We start from the raw sequence: 26763 nt of genomic DNA, 5'->3' as shown, positions 1-26763 counted from the left end.
CTGTAATGTCCATTGCTGGCAATGGAAACTTTTTGAGACCAATAACTTTGAGTTGTTTTGTCATCCTATGTCTGATCTAACTGGCTATAAGTTAAAACCATTCAATCCTTTACCTGAACAAAAAGAAAATTTGCAGCCTAATTGTGTTCTTTCTGGTTTTTCAATAAACTCTGCAGAAAATCAACTACAATGTCTTTTTTTAACAAGAAAACTGAATATTTGCTCTAGATCCATGTAACCTAAACCTACCAAACCTCCAATACAGCCTGTAAATGATCATAGCATCCGATCTACTCATAATATACACAACACGATTTGTACACACAGCCTCTAAAAGAATGATGCCCCTTTCTGCACATCCTCATCAACCAATGCATTACCACAGAAACAGCACAGATCCAAAACATGAATTCACCACAACAGTGCATCAGATCGGGGCAATCCTCAGAGTTCCTCTGAGTGCGTAATGCTCTCTGGCTCAGCGCTGCAAATGTAATTTTTTTTTAATTGTACAAGTGACAACTTTTTAACTTTTTGTGTGTGTGTGAATATTTAAAATGTATTACAATTAACTTTATTACAGGAACATAAAAAGGTACAGTATTGCAACATTTCAATCCACAATCACATGTTTTGGTTAGACAGCACAAGCAATGTGTGATAAAATGAGAGCACCACTGTGCAGAATCCACACTGCTTATCAAGGCCTGGACCAAGGCAAGTAGCTGCTAATTCTTTTACTCAGTCTATACCATCCTCAGCACTTAATAGTGCTTTACAGACTAGTACAACCCCATTTATTACACATTAGCCTGCAATCCATTCCTTCACCATCCAAGCACTTTTTTAAAACGTCAGTCATGTCGTCTAATACAAAACATGCGACATCTAGAAACTCTCTGTACAGAAGGTTGAACAGTATTTGCCTGCTTCGCACAGACCGCTATAAAGACCAGGACGCAAACCTCACCGAGCAGATCAGGTTGCCATAAAGAAAGATCGCAAGTGATTACCATACCCTTTGAATACAAACAAGCTTCACATACCATGGTTTATGAAAGCAAAACCATTTTCAAGTGTATTCAGTAAATATTAGTGATTTTAATTCTGTATGTATAAATATGAATGTAAACTATAAATGTATATAATGAGACAACAGCTTTTAGTAAGTGTAGACTTGCGAGCCAATTTCAACCTTGATATAAATCTATACTCTCCAGTGGTGTGATACCTAGGATGAATTTGGCCAGCATGTCCATTTACAGCAATGGAAAAAAAGCATGCAGCTTACTTCTGACTGAGACCTTGACTTTATTAAAAAAACCAGAACAAAACAAAAACCAACCTGTCATCCTATCAACACACTAAGGAGAATTGGTAAGTTTGCATTATATTCTATTTAGTTTTTAGAAAGTGGACTCAAATAAGTGGAGGAAGATTAATTTTTTTAAAATATTTATAGTTATTTTTCCTACTCCTTTAATTCCACTGTCCCACAAAAGTTATGTCAGTAACATTCACTACTGTAACTCTGCACATTGCAAGCTACAGGCAGAAGACTATAGGAAAAAGAAATGTGAGATTAATTTAGGAGATACTTAGAGAACATCACCCTCTGCTAATACAGAGATCAGGGACTATGATTATTTTTTCTCCCTAATTTCAGAGAATCATAGAATGGTATGGATTGGAATTAATTTTGGGAAACGCTCTGAAGATAAGGATGTAATCCAAATCCTACAGAACTGAACAGCTTATCAAAGAGAATGATATCAACTGTCCTTTTAACACTGAAGCTTACTAGGCCTATTTAATTTCTAACACAAGACAAAATGAGAGCACACACACTAAATCTACTTGCAGTACAGAATTCCATTCACCTCTGCATACATACATTTTCCATTGCTGAACTTGAGAGTGGCTACTGAAAGAATATTACCTATTGCCTGCTAGTTACGTAGTCTCCCTATATTTAGCAGTAGCTATGTGGCTGTGTGTTGCTCCACCATCTTCACGGGAGGCTGAAGATACACAACTGCTTAGACTTAGCATTAGACTTGGCCTGTAACTAAAATTATAGGAACAGACCTGAAAGCTTTATGCTGAGAATAATCTGTGTAACATACTGAACTGCACTTAAATCAGTAGTTCTCGTGATTTATGCCGGGAAAAAAATGACAAAGAGGCTTACAAGACTGGTTTTTGCAGTGGCCACATACTACTGCACCAAAAGACATGCTGCTCTTTGTGCCCTTAACTAAAAGACCATTTAAAGGCTGGTGAAAAAACAGTGATGAGCCACATGTTCTCCTAAAGCAGTGACAAAAGCAGCTATTATTACTGGAATCTACAGTGCATATTGGTCAGAAGAGGATGGAAGAGTTCCATTGTTAAAATTAAGGTCTATCCCCTCATCAGTGCTACAGTGGATGCAGTATACCCCAGTTAAAAGTTTATGATAACTTACGGCAACAAAAAGCAAAGCAGCTGAAGGAAACTGAATTAGCAAAGCTATTAATTATCTAAGAGATAATCTTGCATATGAGATTGTTATCTGCACACAGCTGGGATTTCCCACCACTGAGGTGAGGAAGCTTTAACTTCTTGCTAACTAATTCAGCTGGAGCTGCAGGGTGGTGCATAGGCCCAACTGCTATGTTCATTTGACCTACTAAACTAGGCACTTTTTGGTAGATTTAAATCATGCAAGGGACAGCAGTCTTCCAGCACCTTTCATCCTGTCCACCTCACAAAAGGGCAGGCACAGTCTCCAGCTATTCACAGAAAGGGATTTTCAGGCTGCTTAGCTTAGTTCAGCACAAGAAACTATGAGCAACATCTCCAGAGGTCTATATGCTTAAGACATACAGATTCATGTCTGATGTCCTCTCTTTAAGTACACTCAGGTCTTAAGAAGAAAGATGACGGGAAATTCTTATTTGGAAAATTTTAAGAAAAATACTTCCTGGGTTTTTTGTCTGCATAGGACCACATTTGCTACAAACAGTAAATATTATAAACCCCTTCACGTAATTGGGTTTTCTGGACTGTGACCTACAAATGAATGCTCATCTTTGAAATAAAGTAAGAAGGACTGGATTTGAAACTGAAGCGCTTAAATTGGTACCATATTGTCAAGTGGATTTCATCACGCAAAAGGATAACCAAGGCTCCTGCCACACTGCCTCAAGAAATGTCAGCTATGCCAGTGGATAGGACATGCTTTGTGCTGACCCCTAGAAGCCCTAGTACCCATGTAGTCGTAGAGAACAAACTGAGAAAATTATAGTGTCAGCTTCTAACACAATCTTTTGTTTCCCATAGCAACCTCCTCCTTAAGGAGAGCCCAACTATTCTGAAGAGGCTGACATGGCCTCGACAATTGAAATTGGGAACTGAACAGGGAAGTAGCAAAGCAAACTTCAGCTGGCTTAACACTGGACCTAAGCCAGACAAGCAGGCAGTGCAGATGCCATAACTATTGGTTTCTGGGCTTTCCCAGTAAACCTGCAAACTAGGACTGTACAGCATATCTGTACATGCTCAGTAGGAATCTGGAGAAAGACCAGAACATTTTCCATGTAGCAAAGGGTGATGGCTTCCAGAATATTTGCCTACATATTAAAAACATTAAAAATGTCTTCACCCAGAGTAAGAAGAGAAATTTTTATACTTTAAGTGAAAAAGAGCAAATCACACATTTCTTCCACTCCTACACTCAACCACTGTTTCCAAATTCCTTAGACTATAGAGGAATGGAGAGAGAACTACAGTTCAACTGAGGAAGGAAAGACTGCGTACGATCAGCAAATTAAAAACCAGCCTGTAAACTGCTCAAACAGAAATCATATTCCTCTTTCTGCCAGTGTTAATAGACAATTGCTTGAGAAAAGGGATAGTCAAGATGCAAGCTACATTACCAGAAGCAGGGGAAGGTACTACTTATCTTTGGTTTCACTTGCTCTTAATAATTGCCTCTGTAATCAATAGCTGCTGTGAGCAGCAGCTTATGACTGTAAGACTGCAGTCAGTAGACTGACAGACCTGTTTAAGCAGAGTTTAAATCCAGAGCTTTGGGATGTGCCTTCTTGGATGCCAGCTCTGACAACTTCTTCAGGCGTTTCTTCAGCTCCAGAGGGAATTTCTCATAGCACTTCTTGCATACAGGCTTCATGTCAAACTCCACAAACTTATTCCTTTAACACAAAGAACAGTAGGCTATTGAAATGGTATTTGCAAACTATATGCTTCACTAAATTAGGTCTCCATGCATCTACATAAATGCTGGGGTTTATGTTCTACTGCATGTTTAAAATAACTCACTTTCTCATTTGGTCATGTAAGTATATGACTGGGTTCTTATCAGGGAATTAGGGTCTTTAGTATTGATAGTTAAATAAGGAGCGAGATTTTGCTCTATATTTGTATGTAACAGTCTAGAATAATAATGTTGTTATTGTAGAATGGAAATGCCACTTCAAAGGTCCTCTTTGTGATGAATTACAGCTCCTTCATATACAATGCCAGTGGGGCCAACCCAGCATAGCAGGATAAGAGTTTGAACCTGAGAAAGGAAAAATACAGGATTGTTTTGTTTTCTGCCCCTTTTCTGCACATTTGAGGTTACTAGTATAATATTTTCTTTCAAAATAATCTATGTAATTGCAAATACTGTCATTGAGGGGAGCTTCCAGACTAAGGAGACATGGAGGCTGCGGGTATTTCAGGACAGGCAGTTACTCAAAGTTTAGAGCCTTCTCGCTGTACTGCTGAATGAGTTCTCCTCTTACCCAACCTTCTTACAGAATAGATTACTGAAGGAAAATAAATTAGAGAGGATGCTGAGTCCCAGCTCCCTTCTAGTTCTGAAATCAGTGGGATTATAAGCACCTGCTTCCACAGAGAAAAGGTATACTGTCCCTCAGAGAGGCATTGGCTCATGGCTCCCCTAAGCTGATACCCTGCTTTAGAGGCAAATGTCTCATACGGTCCAAAATACAAACACTGACTTACTTCAGTGTAAGCTTGATGTTGCAGGTGGAGCAGGAGAAGCAATTCACACACCAGGCCTTGTTAAGGGCTGATACCACTGCAAAAGCAAAAGCACAAAGTAAGAAGAAACTGCCGAATTATCTGAATTTGGATTTGTATCCAAATTCAAATGAGGCCAGATGTGGAAAGAAACACTGGTGCCTTGCAACTGTGGGACTGCAACAGCTGCACTAACAAATGGAACAAGGACAGTAACCCAAAACAAGGAGAGAACAAATCTTACCATCTCCCTCTATCACGTGGCTGCAGTTGTAGCAGACATCTCCAAAGAGCTGTACAGCAAAAGAAATAAGAACAGGAACTCATGTTACTGACTACTCATGCTCCCCAAATTACACAGCTGGTGTGAACATTAAATCCTAACAATCAAAGAATTCCCAGACATTGCAGTAGCCCCCAAATATACCAATTTAAATCTTCTGAATAACTTCTCATACACTTGCCAAATAGTCTATGTTCCTTTGGATCTTGTACCACTAAATACTACAAAACCTTTTTTGTTGATGCCTCACACTCTACCACTGTTATGTGATCTCAAAGTCTTGAACATGTGGCAATTGGGAGAAAAGAGTATTGGTAAAGTATGATGCTTACTGTAGGCAAACATCTCCTGATGCTTAACTATAAACTTCAAAATAAAACCTAGAGCTACTTTCAAAAGAGTAACACTTACATCCTGCAAGAGAAAAAGACTAATCTATCTGACAGGAGAAAATACCAGACTCATAGCTGCTCACTCAGTAGAGCAATACAGAAAAAATAGGTTTTGATTGGCTTTTGAAACATACTTTTTGTATGCTTTGGACAGCCCTTGGAAGCAAGTTATTATCAAAGCAGAAGTACAGGGATCTTAATCACAACCCATGGTCACTGGTTTTTTTCTGTCAATGGCACAAAGAAAAATCAGTATCTCCAAGACATTTCTATTCTGTTCTCAGCATTACTTTTCACATCTACCAAGAAAAACTATTTTTTCTGTTAAATTTCACTACTTTCTTAATATTGCATTGCCTCTACAAATTCAGATTATGTAAAATCTGCACAGCTTTGCACATGTAAATGCAAAAAAGCATTTACCAGTCACAGCAAGCACCTATAGTACAGATGGCAGAATTTACCTGGTTATAGTGAGTTTCACAATAAGCCAGTCCTTTTTTCTCATAGTGTCGGTGCCCCAAGAATGGCTTCTCACATTTGGCACAAACAAAATGCTGTAAAAGAAAAAAAACATTCAGTGGCAGGCAAAGTGACTTTTCCATCACCAGGGAAAAACTTGCATGGATACAAATCGTGGCTCAATATGAGACTTATGTCATGAGACAATCATAGAATCATGGAATGGTTTGGGCTGGAAGGGACCTTGAAGATCATCTAGTTCCAACCCCCCTGCCATCAGCAGGGACACCTTCCACTAGACCAGGTTGCTCAGAGCCTCATCCAACCTGGCCTTGAATACTTCCAGGGAGGATCATCCACAGCTTCTCTGGGCAATCTGTGCCAGTGTCTGACCACCCTCACAGTGAAGAAATTCTTCCTAATATCTCCTCTAAATCTACCCTCTTCCAGTTTAAAACTGTTATCCCTTAATGCTTTAATGAAACTCAGTCCAGAAAATCTTTCTGGAAGTAAAAGAAAAGCGGAAATATTTAGTCTACTATAGCAATTAAGATTGCATTAAAGATGGGTAGAAAACCTGCTAAAAGGGCAGGTGTCTATACTGATAGACTTGTGGACTATTATCTTGCTTGTTTCAGAAAAGAGAAACAGGAACATAAAACATTGTTGGTATGAATGCACTTCAAATGAGCGGGATCATCTCTCTCAGTCCAAGCCCTAGGAGGCTTAAATCACTAAAACCAGAAATCACTAAAAAAGTTCAGACCTAGCTATGACGACTCAGCTGAAAGTTATAGAAACAATGAGCTGAAAAGGTTTAAAAAGAAAGAATTGTACTGGCTCTGTCTACGTCACAAATTCTAACACTGTTATGAACCTGTTAACTGGGGTTGGAGAGGATATATCTAAGTACACCATAGTAAATATATAAATTTATTAGTAAGTAAATGCTGTTCAGTGAACCATATTCGGTAAGAATCTTTACAATGCAACTCAGGCATTTTAAAGTTAAGGTTATTACTGCTGTAAAAGCACAGTTTGCTAGGCAGTCCTGATGACCCTGCTGTAGTCAGTCACTCACATAAGGTGAAGACAATTTGAAATATAAGCAATTGTTTTTTATCTGAATTCATGTATTACAGATCATGTAAATGTCTACAGCTTCCAACAAGCACTAGTCCTCTTCCAAAACGGCTCCCAAAGGAAGTCTCAGATTCAGAGAGGCCTCACCTCAACATGCCATTGCTTTCCCAGAGCATTGACCACTCGTCCCTCAATGGGCCTGCGGCATGCTCCACAGATGGGGATTCCCATCTTGTCATGGCAGGGCAGGCAATACAGTTCTCCCTTCAATTCCCGTGCCTCAGCAGTCAGCTCCTTCCTGAAAACACAAAACATACCCCTGAAGCCAGAACACCAAGTGAAGCTCTCTAATACTCAAGATGAAGTTTTGGAAGCCTAAATTTGAAAGTTAACATACTTTGGCAACATTCAAGCTACAAATGCAGAGTCATTAAATTAAGCTAGTGAAATACAGTTATTGTCAACTCATCCTCCTAAAATTGCTTTCTCAATTTGCCAGACGAGAACATATGTGGAATATCATGTATTCACCTAGATACTGTGGCAGAAATATGAGGTCCACTTACAGAACAAGGTACTGTCATGCAAAGACTCAAGCTATCTTTGAATGGGATAGCTCAGGTACAAGGACCACCCTAGTACCATCCTAGTAGTGCTCAGCACTGAGCCATTTACTTTATTCTTCAGTACTGTTACCCATTCTAGGGCAATACTGCGCTCCAATTATACTGTCTTCATGGGAAGTAATCCGGGTCAGACAGGTATCTGTATGGTAACAGACTGTGCCAGAAGACTGACATAGCTCACCAAGTCATCTTTTTTTTCCTATCCAGGAATGCAAAATGAAACTATTTTGAATAGCCTGGCAACAGCTATCTTTGGACAACACTATTACTGTAATCTGCACACAGCCTTTCAGGTAAGTTCATTCCAAGGAACTATTTTCATTTTCAGTATAAAATAAACCTGAGCTGTCACTCAGGTTTAGGATAAAAGAATATTGAAAGGCAAAAGAAAACTAAAGTTCATGTAGGCTTTCCAGATTTCTTTCAATTTCTCCTCAAACAGTTTGTGTTTGTTCAATGTGAAGGCAGCAAAGTTTAGGCCTTGGAAAGGACTGTACTGTTTGTCTCTCTCCTTTTTTGTCAGAGTTTGGAATATGAGAACATACCCACAGTGGGTACAGTTGAAGTGATCCGGATGGTAGGAATCATTCCTAAACATCAGAGGCTGCTCATCAATTATCAAGTGGCACTTCTGACAGATGTACTTGCCCAGTCCTTTAGCTTTTTCACGGTTATGGCATGGCCTGCACAGATGCCTGGTTGAACAAGAAAAGAAAATAAAATATTAAGAAATTATTTCTCCTAAAACAATGTACAGTGCATGCTGTAGGATGTACTTTATTAACTGAAAAAGTGTCTTCCGAGGTCAGACTAAACATAATTTAGTTTAGTATCCTGTCTTTCACACCTGTTGCATGGAAAAGAATATGTGGACAGAGCAGCCAGAGTTATATTACCTTAGAATACTCCTCCAGCATTCATTGTTTTGTTTCCCATCAGGGATGTCACCCTGTTGTTCTAGGTATTCTTTCCAGTTCTTCTAGATCCTTTTTGAGAGGTGGGCAAGGAAAGGTGGCAACACCTTCTCTCTATTATTAACTATGGGATCCAGCCATAACAGAGGCATTACAGCACTAGGAGGGAGTCGAGGATATTAAACCAAAACACATTGCTCGAATGCCTTTACCATGGCTCAATTCCTTAGTCTTCAATGGCTAGGACGAACAAGAGACCACTGAATACTAGCTCTTCTGTCTACAAGTTCATTTTAGTCCCGAGTTAAAGAAAATAACTACGCAATTTTGCAATTTTATGTGGTAAATGTAACTGTGCTGCTATCACATGTTCTAGAACATATTACAACTACAGTCCTGAACAGGTAGATAAGTCAAATTTCTGGTAGAAAAGCCTGGGCAAAGGCACAAAAAACTTCTGTAAAGGCTGCTGAAATCCACCAGTTTTGTCCCAATATTTAGGAGCTCTGAGGAGAAGCTATTCGGTTTACTTGCCTATTACCTACCCCTCTAGCTGCAATGCTGCAGGCTGGGAAGAATTTATGATAACACGAAAATGACAGAGGAATGACTTCTGTGAGTTTTTGTCATGAAACAGACAAGCCTGCTCAATTCCTTTCACTGTATCACTATGTGAAATACTTGCTGAGATTTACAGGTCATTCTCAAAAGACACCAGACAAAAGGAAAAGTTCAAATGGAAAGGGTAGATTTATGGCTGAAGTAGGGGGTTCTTTGCAGGGCCCCTTCCAAAATTCTGCTGTGATGAATCACTTACCCTTAGATCTGTGAAATGGGGATAAGAATACAACACAGATGTTGTTGTGAGACCTCAAACATTTATGACCCTCAGCTGGCAGGCGCCTGTCTAAGTGCTAAGTATCATTATTATTCTCTCCAAATCTGAGTCCTCCTGTCAGCAAGTGTCTCTCTCCAGGACTGGAACTACTGTCTGCCCAGACGGAGTCCAGAAAAAGCAGACAGCACCCCATTATAAGGAAACATGCAGCTGTGCTCATCTCAGCATAAAGGCATCAATTTTATTCAGCACTGTCAAATGTAGAGTAATTATACAGGGCAGGACATAGGGACCCTGAAGCAAGTGTCCTGAAAGAGACCCCTCTCATTCGGCTGAATAAGATGCCTTCAGCCATTTGCACTGATAAACCATTATCAACCCCTCCCCACTCACAAACCCTTCTGCCATCCCATAGACCCTCCTCTATTGCAAGCAAAGGGAAGTGTTGGACAGGCTAAGCTGTTACCATAGCAGCCGCCCCTCTCCCTCTCCCCCTCCCCACTCCCACCATTATGGAATTATCCCATTCTGAAATGTCCTGTTGTGTCGATTAATACCAGACTACCCCCAAACAATGCTTCTCTCCACCCTCCTAAAATCATCAGGGGACTCCAAGAAGTCTGTGTTCACGGCTGGGAGTTCAGTAGCAGCCTTCAGTAAGCACCATGAACACTGGAATATTCATACAATATATTCATATCTATAACAGCAGCAGCAACCCCAGTGCCAAGAGCTCAGCTGGGATGAAGACTGCTCTTCAGTGCTGGGGTGTTCTTTCGCCTGCTCTTCTGTGTGACTGAGCTGATAATGCGCTATCAGAGCAAGGACACTATATAGAGGGGCTCCCCTCTCCACCCTCAGCAACTCTGCAACTGTGTGCTCTTTTTGGATCATCTTGTTGTTCTCATCGTTGCTGCTTCTATTTGGTTTGCTGTCATCAGAAGGAGTTCCTTGAGATTTTCCCCAGAAGGACCCTATACTCCCATAGGACTGCAGAGTAAAGAGGTAAGAGACAAGCTTCTGTTAGCAGAATAATGAAGGAGCTTTTCGAATGGCATAGTTTTAGGTAGTGTCAGTGAGGTGGAAAGGCACACACACAGAAGCAGATGAATGTAATGGAAATGTTTGAAACTAAGAACAAGGCAGCATTTTTTGAACTTCAAAGAATAATTTCCTCACTCTTCTTGACATCGCTCCTCCAAAACCTAAGTTTTCAAACTTCTGTACCTAATGTACATCCATTTGTGCTATCAAAACTAACAGTTGTATGGTATGTCCAGTGCTCTCTGATACTGTGCTTTGATGCTCACAAGAAACAAGTATTTCAGCTGAAGGGTGGGATGCTCAGCAGGGAGTGATTTTCAGGAAAATAATTTCAGTCAGTAGTGCACTGTTTCTAATGAAGAGTACTTTCAGTGAAAGATAGGAGACACTCCCATTTGACAAGACACTACAACCGTAATCATAAAAGCCCACAAACTAGCATAACCCCAAACCAGAAACTGCTCTAGCTGAGAGTGAAAATAGGAATTTATGATATCCACTACAAACCCTAACATATAGTTCAAATTTATCTGCAGTGGACATTATAACAAAAACTCTAAACTTCCCAGGTAACTAGCTAACAATGACCTAATATTTCTTCTGCTTATTAATTGTTTCATTAATGACAGATAGAGCATTTGCTGAAAGAGTAATCAGGTTGTGTCTATACTGACAGCCTTGTGGATTGTTATCTTGCTTGTTTCTGAGCAGAAGAGAAACAGGGCATAAAATATGGGTAGTGTGCATGCATTTCAAATGAGCATTGACATCCCCATTATAGCTCAGCCCTGGGAGGCCTGGGATAATGGCTCATTCCAGAATAGTGCTCTGTTTCGAAATACGTAAATCACTAAATATTCGCACAACACCAGGAGTGCAATCCAAGCGGAAATTATTGGACAATGAGCCAGACTCCTAAAGGAGTTTTCTGTCTGTGGCGTCCAAGCCTATTGCACCATATAGCTTAGCACAAACTACACATTCTAGGTCATTCGGGAATGTTTGTAGTTTACCCTGAGCATTCATACAGACCAGTACAACAAGCTTTCTAGGACTTTGAGTGCTTTTTTGTAAGCATAATGAACCAAAACGAAAGAAAAAAAAAAATTAAACAAGAAAAAAAATTAAATTAAACAATTAGAAGGAGGCCCACGTCCCTTCTCTATGATTTCTAACCAGGCAATGAAAAATACCTCCCTTCATCTTGCTCTAAAAAGTAAATTAGGTAACAGCATCTCTCCTATGAAGGCACTCATTTGAAAAGACTCAATCTATTTAAATTTTATCATTAGTTCTAAGCCTCTCCCTTCCTGACATTGACATACTGAGCTTCTAGATAGCTCTGACATTCTCCTTTCTACCCCACCCCACCCAGTATTTTGTAGTGAAAGCATGTCCAAATAGAAATCAATTGCAGACTCAACGCTGCCATCAGTGAGGACAAAACTCTCAACTTTTAAGTCTTGGCTGTTCCAAGTCTGGCACTGATACTCAGCTGAATCTGAATCCCAAAGATCCTCCTTAGGAAATCAGCTCAAATAGCACCAGTTCAATGTATCGTGCTGCTAAACCCCTAGTATTTAGCTTGTAAACAGGGAAAAAGTCTGCTTACTGCTTCACTTCCTGAATTGATTTAAATAATTAAGATAAGAGACGTACTTGCCTGTTCCATTAGACAACCCTTCTGCCTTTTCAGCTGGTCCAAGCCAGCATTTACTACTTTCTCAGTGTCACAACCATTTATATAGTAATGCTTAACCATCAGCCACCACTGACAGGTGTGTATATAAAGATCACCTAATTCTATTTTTCACAAATGAAAAGCATGTTTAAACAAAGTGCCTAACACAAAAAAAGGCTACATAGCCAGAACATGAGGTGATAAGTACCATTGTGAATTAACAGCCAGTAAAAAGGCATGGTCTCACCTTATTTCTCCTTTGGTATGCAATAGAAAAATACATATTTAAACTAATTCCATCCAGGGAGAACAAGTATTTCAGCATTCAACATTACTATCACATAGACACTTGAAAATCTTGTGTTTAAAAATACAGGGACAAATAAACACTAGAAACAAAAACTGCAGGTTCCTCTGCAAACCCAGGAAATGAACACGGAAAATTGCAACAGGGAATTTTCCTTTTGTACATGAAAGCAAGATGTCACATGTATTTTTATAGATAAAACGTCCTTTGGAAAACAGGGCTGTACCGTCTTCCTTGCACATGCACTTCTAGTAATTTCAAGCCAATAATTTGTTGCCAACTCCAGGACTACAAAGAAGCATGCAGCTGGCAGTAGGCAGTGAGTACCCACTCAATCAAACCTAGAGTCTTTTTTTGTGCCATAAACATGCAGGGTATCTAGGTAATCATGGAGTAAGATGGCCCCTCTGTGGCCATATTCAGTAATTTCAGTTTCTGAATTTCATTCAGCCTCCTTTCTGTTGACTTTTGTCCCTTCAATAGTGAACTAAACAGAAGTTTTCCACCACATTCATCTCTAGCTATTGTAGCTTTTTGTCCACCTGAAAGTGACGGCAGCCAAACAAAAGATGGCAATTACCTTTGTTTACATTTGCCAATATATTGATCTGTTCTTAATCCCATTTAGTATCTTTATTAGCCACCAATATTTTTAGACATCTGAATAATCGTTTCTGTTGGGAAGCTGGATGCACTGTGTAATGCCTTGGAACAACTGTCTAATGATGTATGATTTTAGCATAAAGCATAGCTTCTGCCCAAGACTGAAAATTTTGTCTTAACGGTGTGAGCAACCATCTTAAAATTTTAATCTCAGTAGAGGAAAATTTATGTATTTAAAGATGCATTGAATATTATGGAGAAATGGTCAATCAACACAAACAGCAACGGTGAGCATAACGGAGGTACTGCTGCACGTACTGTAACACTTCTGAGGAATCCAAGAAACAGCGACAGTGCTGGAAACTCTGCCTGCATTTCCTTTCTCTGTTATTCAACTGATCTCAGCACAGGCTAGAGGCAAGCTCATTATCAGCTAACTACCTGAATATAGCAGTTCCTTCAACAGGAGTTAGCGGTCTGGAAAATACAGTTGAGCAGGAGGTATTCAGAATTTTAATATAAGGGTTAAACTCTGACTGACCTGTCACATTAAATACCAGTATTAGCAAACAAGACACATCACTGATTTCCATGTGTGGTTTATTGTGTGGGTTTTTTAGGTTTGTTTGGTTTTTTCCTTCACAGAACCAGCTCTTTTGTAATATAATGTCTCAATTCTTTCAGGTTTGGGGTTTTTTTTTTTCTTCAAAACTGTGGTGAAAAATGAATGGCCCAGCAGATCCCTCAAGCCTACTCTTCAATTGCTCAAATCGATCAAATTCCTCTCTGGAAACATCAGAGCAATGTGGCAAAGAGACACACCTTGAGAACATCCTTTTTGCCAGTTTCTACTTCCTGGACTTCATCCTGGCTTTTGTTGGCAATGCCCTGGCTCTCTGGCTCTTCATCCGGGACCAAAAGTCAGGCACACCTGCCAACATTTTCCTGATGCATCTTGCAGTGGCTGACCTGTCCTTTGTGCTGGTACTTCCCACCCGGCTGGTGTACCATTTTTCTGGTAATCATTGGCCATTTGGTGAGATCCCATGCAGACTCACTGGCTTCCTTTTTTACCTCAACATGTATGCCAGTATCTACTTCCTCATGTGTATCAGTGTTGACCGTTTCCTAGCCATTGTGCACCCTGTGAAGTCCATCAAGCTCCGCAGGTCCCTTTATGCCCATTTGGCATGTGCCTTTCTATGGGTTATAGTTGGGGTTGCAATGGCACCTCTGCTGCTCAGTGTGCAGACAGTTGAGATGAAAAACACAACCATCTGCCTGCAGCTCTACAGAGAAAAGGCATCACGTCATGCCCTTGTGTCCTTAGCAGTGGCATTTACCTTCCCATTTGTTACTACAGTGACTTGCTACTTATTAATCATCCGAAGCCTGAAGAGTGGGAACAGAGTTGAAAAACACCTGAAGGAAAAAGCTATCAAAATGATCATCATGGTCCTGATGATCTTTCTGATTTGCTTTGTACCTTATCACATCAATCGCTACATTTATATCCTACATTACAATGGGATCAAAACTTCCTGTGAAACACAGCGTATTCTGGCCCTCAGTAACCGCATCACTTCCTGCCTCACGAGTCTAAATGGTGCCTTTGACCCGGTCATGTATTTTTTTGTAGCGGAGAAATTCCATGAGGCTTTGTGCAACCTGTTTTGTGTTAAAAAGACTGTAATGTTACCTCAAACATATGAAGGTAAGACAAATGAAAGCTCACTAAGTGCTAAATCTGAACTGTGAACGTGACTCTTGTCAATGCATTAACTTAAGAACGCTCTATTCCACCAAAATCAGCTGAGAGTGCAAATACGCAGAGAGACAGCCCACTCAGAGTCAAACTCATCCTGAGGAGGGAAGTTCTGTTGTTTTTATAGGACTGCAATTAGCAAGAACCCCTCTGACAACAGAGATCACATGTTCTTGTCTTACTGAAACTGCAAACAGGAGTATAGTTCTACTGATTTCCAAGATGTGAAACTGAGGGCTGAATACTTAGGAATAGGGAAGGGAACAAAGAGGCTATTAAATGGCTTTTAAAAAAAAAAGAAAAAAAGAAAGAAAAAGAAAAAACCCCAAAGCATTCAGTTAACAACTCTTCCTCTGCACAATGCATACAGCCTACTTTAACATTTTAAATTGTGTCAGCAGTAGAGATCCACTCCTGAGATAGACCTGCCTGATGAAAAGACAGTATGCTTGCACATCAAGTCTCCAAATTCAAAGTGTTTATACATAGTAGACAGAAAATTGGTACTAAATGGTGACAAGAAAAAAAGACCAAAATGCTGCAATGCACCCAACCTGGACCGAAATTAAGATAGGACTTACAATTTTTTTTCCCTTCTTCCCAGCATTCAGAGCTGGAAATGAGCACTAAACTTCACACTATTTTTTCCATCTGCCCTCTGCCATTGTCTCAAAGCTGCAGGCAGAGGTTGGACAACAGTCACTACACTGCCTCTTTTATGTAGTTCCCTGAAAAACATCAGATATCCTGATAAACCTCAAACTAAAGAATGGAAAAGGGCTGTTCAGGAATACAGCATTCATCTTTACTACACACCAAATATATGAACCCAAACAACAAAAGCAAATAAAAGTAAGCAGTGAAGTGAAGTCTACTTTGTCCGGAACAGATTCCTATCTTTGAGGTGTTTTACAGTTATTTTTGTGACTTCTCTATCAAGACTATTCCTTCGCTACAGATAAAGTAGGTATTATCTTAACTATCCTCACTGATACAAATTGCATCCAGCGGAATATGTCTGGAGATGACAGGGAGACTAAGGAAGAACAGGAACTATGAGAAGCGGGAAAAAGAACCCAAGTTTCCAATAATATTTACTAGAAGACTACCTCTATGCGATGGAGATAAATATTATAGGAAATCATGTGACAGGTTTATTATATTTTATATGTACAGATACACATGCATATCCCTTTTCTATGCTTTTGGGAATGAGCTCCTTACTATTTTAGATTTGGTCCACAAATTATGAAATCGAACATACTTTATCTTGCTTGAATTGCTTTAATCCTAACTGCTTTCCCAAAACACTCCAGGCGCTATCACAACAGCCCATTCTAACAAGCCGAGGTGTCAAAAGAAAATCAATTATGTCCAACTCCAAAAACCAAGGCAGAGAAGCTGCATCCAGGATGGAAGAGAAGAGGGAGTTGAGAGGACTCCCTGCTGGACAGGGTACAAGTATATAACCTTTCCTTCCCTTCTTCACCATTTAGTTAGTGAGAATATAAACCCTAGGAAGCCAAAAGGCTTTGCTCAAGACATCTGAAAGACTGAAGTTAACTGAACCGTGCGACACTGTCTGCTAACTGCTGGATTGTTTTATTTTCTTATCAAGGTATGCTTTTGTACAAGTTCCGTTTCATGTTTTTTATTTCTTACTTCTTAATTAAATGCATTAATCAACCTTTAGGACTCATTTTTATATTTCTGCACATAAAATTAATGATTTCTGAAGACCAAGGGAATCACATGCTGAACAGGCTTTGCTGTAATAGTCTGTGGTTTTTTTTTCTTTTGTCCTTTTGCTATATCTTGATTTCCTGCTCAGCAGCTTACTTGATAAATAGCCTGCCCAGGAGCACATATAATGCCTTTTTTCACTTGCTATTCAGCCTTTTGCCTGAAATACCTTTCTTTTCCAGAACCAATCCACTAGCTACTAAAATCTGAGTTTCTGCTTTCTACATGTTTCATTGGATGAAGAACACAGCTCTTCATTCCATTCCCCACCTCCTAACAGGCTATTCCTTAAAGCTTCTTCTGTGCCTTTTCAAGCTTTACTTCTCAGTGGTACAACTAACTTACCACTCTGAATATGTCACTACTGTATCAATAACATACTGATAAAACTTTTAGAACTCCTGCTCTCTCTCTCTCTTACCTGCCAGCATTCTTCACAAAACCCAGGTCAGCAAGTGCTACATCGCAGAGCTCACACCGGAAACATTCTGGGTGCCAGTTATTGTTCATTGCCTTGATAACACGCCCAATAATGAACTCACCTGCAAAAGGAAAGCAACACCTTGCAATGCAAGAAGAAAACAGTCTTATCAAAAGTCTACTGCCCTCCCTAATCCTCCCACTTTAATGCCACAAGAACTATTACAGTCTAAATTCGAAAGAAACCCCAATTATTCCCACAACCAGGATACCACAAATCACTGTGGGCATCATGTTTTGTTTCCCTCCAAAGCTCCTGCTCCTTAAAATTACTTCAACAATTCCAGGCTGGGACTGGACGTCACTGCAATGGTGGGAGGTTTGCACAGCCCTGTAGCTGTTGCCCTACAGTGTTGACATGCACCGCATCTTACCACATTCCCCGCAGCAAGGAGCAAACAGCATCTGAAAGTCATGCTCACAGTACTTCCGACCTTCAAACTGTGAACAAAACAAGAGAGAAGGAGCCCTTATGAATAACTGAACTACCTTCGTTTCTTGACAGTGCAGCATGATTTTTCATTGAAATGACCAAGTAGTCAAGGTCAGTCAAGTTTTCCAGTTCTATCCCCCCCTCACCTGTTTTCAAACTCATAAGGATTTTTCTTAAAGAAATACCCAGATATGGCTTAAGCTTCATGGTGAATTTGAAGAGCAAATAGTTAAATTAATAGCCATTGTGCTACAAGACAGTAAAAATCTTGAAGTGTTCAAAGGCTTTTCCTATAGTTGGCTTTAATTTCATTTTTGCTTTAGTTTTTTTTAACTCATGTAATTCAAAACTACTCCTACATAAGGTTAAAACACAGCAAATTAAGAATGCAGCACATTTAAAATAATGTGTTACTCAAAATATGTGCTTGCACATATTCTGTAAAAATATTTCAACCTCATTTTTAAATGGGTTCACCCATTCAGTTGCCCAATTGGAAAAGATTGGTACAAAATGTTTAAAAATATAAATAAAAATTCACTTATGTCTAATGAAATAATAAGGAACATTTTCTACTTCGTTTTTGAAATGCCTCTTACCCAAAGAGCAAGCACACAGTTTTTGTTGTTACTGATGTATGGGAAGGAGTATGTGAGAAGAAAAAGATAGAAATTAACTCAGAAGACACTCAAAAAATAGGAACAAAAGTTTAGGGCTAAAAAATTAAACATGCAAGAAAGATGGAAATTAGTATTTCTGACAGACTTTTCACCTAACTCCTTGCATTTTAATGGAGCTATTTCTCTTCTCTTGCATACAGTATGAGAACTCACCTCATAAAAAAGTCCATCTGGGAACTGACGAAAACACTGAGCACAGACAAAGCAGTTTTCATGGTAGAGCTCCCCATTGCTGTTCACAATCCTCTCTGCAGGATCAAAGCGAGTCTGGCAGCGCTCACATACTGCATTTGCGAGAGCATCAGACATATTACTGGAATAAACACAAGAGTAAGAATATGAGCAATGTCACAGCCAATCACATGAGTATAATACTATCATCCAAGTTTCCCCAACATCTCTGAACACAACATTTCCACTGCTTTAAACTCCCTTTTATATGAAGGAAAAAAAAAAAAAAAAAAAGACTAATGAGTCAGTTCAGCACTGACATCAATTAGAAATAATGTTCTTGCAACTCACACGTGGCAGACTGAGCTCATGTAGCAGACTTACCTATTGTACACTTTTGGCTGCTTCATCAGTCTTTCACTCTATTATGTCGTTCTGATAATAGCTCATACCAAATATCCACAATTTTAACTAAACCAGTAGTTCAGGGAGTAGCAAACACAATGATCATGCCTCCTTGGTATTTCTGGTCTCAGTATGTGCACCTCAGAGGACTTTCTGATGTGCAATGAGCACTGATATCCCACTGCAGTCTCCCCTTCACTCTGGGAATTAACAGGGCATTTACCCCTCTAGCCAGCAGATTATGTGTACAAGATTCATTGGAAAATAACTGCATACAATGCTTCTGTCTTCCTGAGAAATTAGTTGAAACTCCCAAAGTGTTAAAAAGGTACGGGAAGAGAGAAGTCTCTGGCTGGCTTGGCAAATACATCAGCTTCATTTCCTCAGAAAGTGAGGCTAAAAAAACCCCCAAAGCCACACTCACAAATTGTGTAAAGGACATTTCCTCTGTCTCCCCTAAAATGTGGAACAATCCTAACCTCTTTCACAAAATTTTCAGGCTTGCCATCACGGTAATCTAAGTTCTCTATATGCTAACAGAATGCAGCTTTAAAATCGTATATCGCACGTCCAAACTGGAACAGAAAAATTATAAGGAAAGAGTCTCAGTTTCTTGTTGCAATGTGATCTTTCTTTTAACCACCAGAGTATCCAATACTATAAAAATTCATTATTACACTTTTGGATATAGAAAAACTATTTTATCCCTCCTGGGCACCTTCTGAATTCTACGATTGGCAAGACAGCAGTTTTATAGGTGGGAGTATAAAAAATTTCCAACACGTTAATCTCTGAAATACTTGTGTAGTAGTTTTCCTGAAGCACATAAAGTATACATAAAATGAAAGATGGCTTGGTTTAAAAGGGGTTTTTTTTCTTTCTTTTTACATTCAAAGCTACTTCGAACTGAATTCCCATTACTAGTGTTATTCTACAACCTGGCGTGCTACTTTCCACACCTCTTCATAGAGAACAGTAATTCAATAAGCATGTTCCAGTAGCAAGAGGTTCTCTTTCCTCTGATCAGAGACACTCCTCCAAAGAGATGCCACCGTTTGTATTCCAGGACTTTGTGCTCTGAGCGCAACTGGAATGAGCAGGCAGGAGTGCAGGCAGCAGCCTCATGCTCCTGAGGCAACAAAACCAGCCCTGTGCTTTAGCTGGCTCACCTCAACCAAATGTATTGCATCTGCAGCCTGTATAAATATCCTACACTGTGACCTGGAGTGACTCCCTAGTAAAAATATACTTTCTTTCTGCCACTGGGATTCCAAGGGTAGCAAAGACCAAGGGAGCTGGTAATAATTTCGAGAATGGAGTATCGATTTAGCAGAAATTTGTTACAACTTGTTTCCTTATTGCAGTAGGAAGGAGCTTTTAAAAAAGACATGAACCAGAATTATGGACAAGCAGGAAATCCTGTAATTTTATAAACTAGCTATTATACATTAAGGAAATATATTTATCCTGAAGGAGTACCAAAGGAATTGGTTAAAGCAAAAACATCACTGTCTGCAGCAAGGCAGAGAGACTTAATTGGCTTAGGGCTTAGTTTTCAATTGCCACTCTTTCAGTTATGTCATGCAAATGTGTACCAGGACTTGAAAATATAACTTCCTCATCAAGTATTTCTTCCCTCTTGAAAAGTTTGATGCCTGAATCCCAAGACTTGAGCTAGCCAACAGCTGTAATTAAGAAAGCCTTATGTCTACATCAGTGAAAAAGCTCCTTAATGAAGAAAACTGGGCAGAACAAGTGTTCCAGCAAGTCTCAGTCTCCCACGCAACAGCAAGTATCATACTCTACCCACTAAAACCACAGCATGATCTAAGGTTGTGTTTGTTGGATTTTTTGCTTTATGAACATGAAATCAACATTTTTTAAATCTTGATTTTTTTTTTTCTTTCTCCAAATGGACTTTAACAGCACTCTAGGGAAGGAACAGTACCCATCACTGCCACTACCAGCTACCTGCTGGCTGAACTTTGCAAGAGCAGAGCTGCCACCTAGACAATGACAGTCTGCAACAACTGCAGCCTGCAGTCTGCACAGCCGTGTTCCTGCATGAACCACAGTGCAAGTGCATGAGCGTGACAGCTCACACCAAACACTATCGAACATACTTATCCCAGGAGACATTCTGACATCAGTCCCATGGCTGTTTGTGAGAAAGATAATGAAGATGTAGGGACTCACTCACAAGAATAAGGCCTTCAGAAGCCTCCATTCTGTAACCAGCATTTGAGGACTCTCAAAACAGAGTAACCCCACAGTCAACCCTAACTTCTAAACAATATAAAATCTACTGGGAAACTGAAATTCCTAGTGAAAGTCAAACACACTATTGTTTTGTGTTCGCACTGTCTTCCCTTAGCACGAAGTACAAGTTTGGATTTAATTTTAAACTCTAAAAATATTAATTTATCTCATTCATTTGCAGAGTCCCAAAAGTTTATTTACCAATCTGCTGATACATAATGGTGCAAAAGGTCCAACTCCTAGCTACAGAATTTTGGTTAAGATAGTCCGATACTCTTTTAACAACATAATATGACACACAGCAAAAAGTCACTAATGATTTTGCAAATCAGCATAAAACAAGCACTTCAAAGTCTTGTAAATGGAAAACATTAAAAAAAATTTCAAAATGCTTGAAAAAAATGTTCAAAATATCTAGAAAAACTTGATTGACGCTAACAAGATTTCCTTAAAGGCAAAAGAAAGATGATAGTGATACAGTCTGAATTGTCCAAGAAATGATACAATGCAAATGAGCTAATGATTTTGACTTGTTACTCATACATGAGAGGAACTATTAGTCCACGAAAAAACAAAATAAAAGAACTTGTACACAAAATAACACAGTTCTCTGCCTCAGCTACACCCAGCTGGAATTTGTTGGGGAGAGCCGTACAGGAGAGAACTAAATCACAGATCAGCTCCTGACCAATGTGTCTCCTGTAATACAAACCAGCAGCTGTGGCCCTTTGATAATCATACTCAAGTTTTACCTCTCTGCTCTCTTTTCATTCATGACTTTGCATCTGTTTTTACTTAAAACATTTTATTCTTTTACACTCAAGCTAAAATTTGCAACTTCAGCATTTCCCTAAAGGTATGACTTTGCATTTATTCAAAGTTTTACTTTCACATACACTATAGTTTCTTAATCTCCCCCAGTTACATACCCCTGTGTGCCCTCTTCCTTGTGCAAAAACAAGCATTTAGTTAACAAGCTCAAGGCTAAAATTAACCAAGGATGGAAGGGGGAGGGAGGACAATTCTAATTCAGAGCAGTTTTATGATTCAGTTTACTACACTGCTGCAAAACCATTTCTGCCAGGAGCATGAGGAGAGGAAAAGCGACAACAAAACAACCCTTTTGATGCTGGTGCCAAGCGTGACCACTGAAGTTTGACCTGCTGTGTCAATCATAAGATACTTAGATCTGAATCTTTCCCACAAAGGGCAGTCCCCAATACGGAGTGCTTCTTGTATTCTGTTTGCTCACTGATTTTTTGCAGTTCAGTAAAACACAGAATCTTCCTCTGTTTTAACAATAAGCTGGTGACACAAAGACAGGAAAGGCTATTAAAACATGAACAGCTCAACATCCTGAAGTTATCCTGTCCTGTGCAAACTCAGAAAACAGCAGTGCTCAAACAATGCTTTTTCCAATCTCCCACCATTATGTGCCGCATCTTTAACAAATTATCTTTGACAAAGTACCTAATTTACAGAAAATAGTTCTTTACCATCATAATTATGCATGAGCTTCTTATGCTTTGATTTCTCAGAAGTATTTAAAATGAAGTATCAGCATTGCTCTCAAATTGAAAATAGCACTGGTACAGGTGCTATAGAAAGATTTGAAAGCATTTTACCTTCTTATATGACTACAAGTCAATATGGATCCATCTTCCAAAAACAGTGGTTTCACATATATTTGGGATAGCAAATGTCATATTCTTATATCATATTCTCATGGAGATTCAGGAAATTGGGCCTGTATTACTACAGGGGAAAAAAAATAAGAAAGGTGGGACTCAAGCACCAAGAAAGATGGTTAAAATGTTATAGCTTCCATATTGTTACCTCCTTTTTAAAACATTTGTCCACAGGGATCTAGAACTGGTGATAAATTGAGGAAAAAAAAAATCTAATATTTGCACTGGTAAGAGACTAGAACAGAAGCTCCAGCCTTCACATTAGTAGAATTCAGTATCTTAAACATGGATGCAAGACAATATGAAGCAGACCCTCTAGACAACCAGGAGGAGATGAACAGTCTCAGACTCTATCAGGTGCAAGAAAGGAACTGCAGGGTCAAGGAGCACTTCTGACAGAAAAGACCTGTCAAAAAAATCAGTTTTCTTTAATTGGTCTTGAAAGCTTTTTGGTTTTAGTGTCAAAGGGAGTTCTCCTTCACCACAATGCCGAATGAAGAATTACTTTAATACAGAGATGACCAAAAACCTTACCGATACTAGAAAAAAGAAAGGAAGGCAACATTTCAAGATACAAGAGCCCAGGGCATTGCCCAAACCTCAGCAGACAGGTACTGAACCTATGCTAGGGAATCCTAGAAAGGGATTCTCTGCTTCTTCTGGTCTACCAGTATAAACTAGTGTATGCAGAAGATATCACAATATGGTAACATTTACATAGTCATTTCTAGTATGTATACACACACAGATGCCTAGGATAGTGAAAGGTCAAAAACCTGGAAAGCTATCACCACTTGTGTATATCACAGATGCCAGTAGCTACAATACAAATCAGAGCACTCCAGGCTTCTTTCCATCCCCATGGCATGGTTGAAGATTTGTGGGTTTAAGTCCTTAACACTGACAAAGAAAAAAAACAAAAACAAAAGCACATTTGCTGGGACAATACCAGACTTTATGATTCATTTCACAGATAATGACTAATACAAAGAAAAATGAAACAGGAAGGGTATCAGTTCACGAACTTCTGCTAAAAACAGCCCACAACTACCCTTATCAGTCTTCCAAAATCTCTTCTCTGCAATTGACTTTTATCTGGACAACTTTTCCAAACTGATTTAACTTCTTTAAGGTTATTATTAAACTTGTCATAAAATGTTGGAGAAAAAAAAAATCCCCATTTGTTCAATGTATGATTTCTTGTGCATTTGATAAAACTATGTGCACAGCTTAACATTTTCAGCATTTCTCCTTCTGCTTGTATTGAATTTTCAGTTCATTCCATATTTAAGTATTTTCTGAGATGGATAAATAAGAAATGAATAGTGCTTCTCTCAGCATGTCTTCCTGGACCATGTAGCTCCCAATCTCTCAATGAAATAAACACTTTTTATTCTTATGTACTACACAGGGATAACCAAAATTAAGAAAAACATACAAACCCAACTTATGGTCACAATACAGAAAAAAAAACTTATGGCTCCTCATCTCTCCTTGGCCTACCAGTAACAGCAATTTGCTATTAGTAGAAGCCACGGGTTTAAAAAAACAATTCCACTCCTTCCCACACTTCAGCTGAGAACAGAATACAATGTCCACACAGTTGGTCTACAGGGAAGCCACAATCAGGTAGGCCTTTGAGACCAGCAGCAGCAATGAAAGGCTGTTGGTGTTCATGCAGAAAAAAATCCTATGCCATGGGTACTTGGTAGTCCTTCTCAACACAATGCAATACTCATGTCGAGTAAACCACGACCAGTTACTTAAAAAGACACACATTTAGCAGTGTTCACTTAGCCCAGGGAAACATCAACATCATAAAGAAATGCACAGGTTTTAAACAGTTTATACCTCCTGCACAGGAAAAACACCCTTTTATTATCAAACAGTACCACTTCACCCACAATGTCTATTTGATAAATAACTTCTTATGCACATTTAATCTTTCTCTTCTTCACTTCTACTATCTCAAAGCAGCTAAAATGTGATGTTTGTTTCCCAGCACTGATAAAATAGATCATTCAAATGCCTTCATCAATTATTATCAACTAGCAGCAACATTACTTTTGCAATACTCTCATTTGCCTGAAGAAAGGACATAAAGTATCAGGACCTGTCAGGAGGGAGAAGCAAAAACTATCAGTAGCCAAAAACTGTGGATAAAATGCAAACAAAATTCACAAACTGTTTACAATCTTCAGCAGTCATCTGCTGAGTAAAACCAAAATATGTGGCTTTATGCTTACTTTGCTTCGGGATGTGAAAAACATATTCAATTTATAGCAATATTCAACTTCTGTATTCAAAATTTATTCAATTTTTAGTTGAAGGTAAACTGCGTTTTGACAATGTGAGATGACTAAGTCCGGGCATTTTTCTCGTCATCCTTCCTTTCTTCAGCTTCACACTCTTCTGTTTGTACTGCTTTTTCAATGCTTATTTTCTTTCTCTCACAGGTCCCTCCTATGCTCCTCACTCTTCCTGAACAGCATCCTCTGCACTCAATGGCACCACCATTTCTTTCACTACCTTCTTACTCCCCTCCTCACTAAATTCTCATACGTTCGCACCCACAACTTTGTGCAGGAAAAATTGAAAAATTGAAAATTTACCAACTAACTAACAGCTATAGGCTAAAAGGAAAATAGTGGGAAAATTAGGGTTCAAACTGAGAAGCCAAACCAATTGCTCAATTACAGGTTAAGCATCAGATCTATCTCCTGCTAAGAAAAGACTGATATTCAAAACTTCGGACTGCCAGAAAAAAATCTCCTCTCCTGCATGCCCACTGCTAGCCCCAGTGACACAGACTTCACATCTCATATTGCTGCTGCAGCTCACAGTTCTCCCAAAATGCAAGAAACTAAGTTTTATTTAATTCCTGGTAATCTCTCTCCTGACCAAAATTATTCTAAACAAAAATTGAGAATTAAGTAAAATTTTAATCTGAAGCACAGGAAAAGGAATTATCAAATCAAGCAATGGAGTTCTCTGGGCAGATTTAAGCAGCTTTGTTTGATGTGTCCTAAATAACTTCAAGAAGCAGCTACACTCAAAGCTTCAGTTTCTGCTGACTGGAGTTATTTACAAAAACAAAAATCAACTAGCTTGCTATTAACAGTATAGGTGAAGAAATGGACTACTGAACTCTAAAAATCAATCAATATTTTGAAAAATTACTGCATCTCACCATTTCTTTATTCCCACAGTACCTAAGCACTTCACCATTAACAACACTACCACTAATGTTGGTTCTGAACAGGCTAGTACAGTGCTTCAAAACGGGAAGGGTTCTCCATTATTATTCTTCCTGTTATTGTTAAAAACTGAAAGCTTCCTCATCAGGAAAGTCCTTTCCTTCGTAATCTACTTGGAAATGAAAATAAACAGACCTCATCCCCTCTGGCTGTGTGCAGACAATTCCCGCTTTAAATAAAAAAGCCCCACCACCAAAACCGAACATCTATCAAATCCTGGAAAATGCTTCAACAATACCATTCCCTTCATCTCAGAGACATACCCATGTATCCCAGCTGCTGTATCTGTCCTGCTGCTCAGGAGTGACCCTGTGCCACTTAGCCGATCCTGCCGGCGTTGATAAAGTTTGGAGGATGCCAGCCCCCGAAGTCTCAGGCCAGCCATGGCACCCAATGCCACTGTGAAGGGGAATGCAGAGAGACAACTGGAGCAAACACTAGCAACACTGATACTCAATGAGTCACCTTCCTTTTGGGAGTTGCCTTTACATCTGAGAAGAGCTAAAGCAGGATGCATAGACCCCAGCTTGAGCATTGTTTCTTACAATTCCTCTGCCGTTCTGCTACAGTCTTAAAGATGAGACAATCTCTTTCCTGTATTCCACTAGAAATTACCTA

General features: G+C 39.3%; 2 protein-coding genes across 3 annotated transcripts; one reads left to right on the top strand and one right to left on the bottom strand.

Annotated features, from left to right (window-relative positions):
• Positions 1-3854: 3854 nt before the first annotated feature.
• LIMS2 (LIM zinc finger domain containing 2) lies at positions 3855-26530 on the bottom strand. Of its 2 annotated transcripts, XM_010170571.1 has the most exons (10): positions 26454-26530; positions 18519-18678; positions 17627-17693; positions 17194-17314; positions 8423-8572; positions 7399-7549; positions 6171-6263; positions 5276-5324; positions 5014-5089; positions 3855-4196 (listed from the first exon to the last, which is right to left on the bottom strand). In XM_010170571.1, the coding sequence occupies exons 1-10, from the start codon at positions 26528-26530 to the stop codon at positions 4049-4051; spliced, it is 1092 nt and encodes a 363-aa protein (XP_010168873.1). In that variant the 3' UTR covers positions 3855-4048. The 2 variants fall into 2 exon arrangements, with proteins under 2 accessions (XP_010168873.1, XP_028941432.1); XM_029085599.1 differs by lacking the exon at positions 26454-26530 and having other exon boundaries at positions 18519-18683.
• On the top strand, positions 10495-15022 carry GPR17 (G protein-coupled receptor 17). The gene is made up of 2 exons (XM_010170570.1): positions 10495-10634; positions 13949-15022. Exon 2 carries the CDS (start codon positions 13988-13990, stop codon positions 15020-15022), a length of 1035 nt encoding a protein of 344 aa, XP_010168872.1. The 5' UTR covers positions 10495-10634; positions 13949-13987.
• Positions 26531-26763: the final 233 nt, after the last annotated feature.

The sequence above is a fragment of the Antrostomus carolinensis genome, unplaced genomic scaffold (genome assembly GCF_000700745.2).
Source record: "Antrostomus carolinensis isolate BGI_N321 unplaced genomic scaffold, ASM70074v2 scaffold45086, whole genome shotgun sequence".
NCBI classification, from domain to species: Eukaryota; Metazoa; Chordata; class Aves; order Caprimulgiformes; family Caprimulgidae; genus Antrostomus; species Antrostomus carolinensis.
Note: the sequence above shows the minus strand (reverse complement) of the source record. Positions and strands in the feature narration are given on the sequence as shown.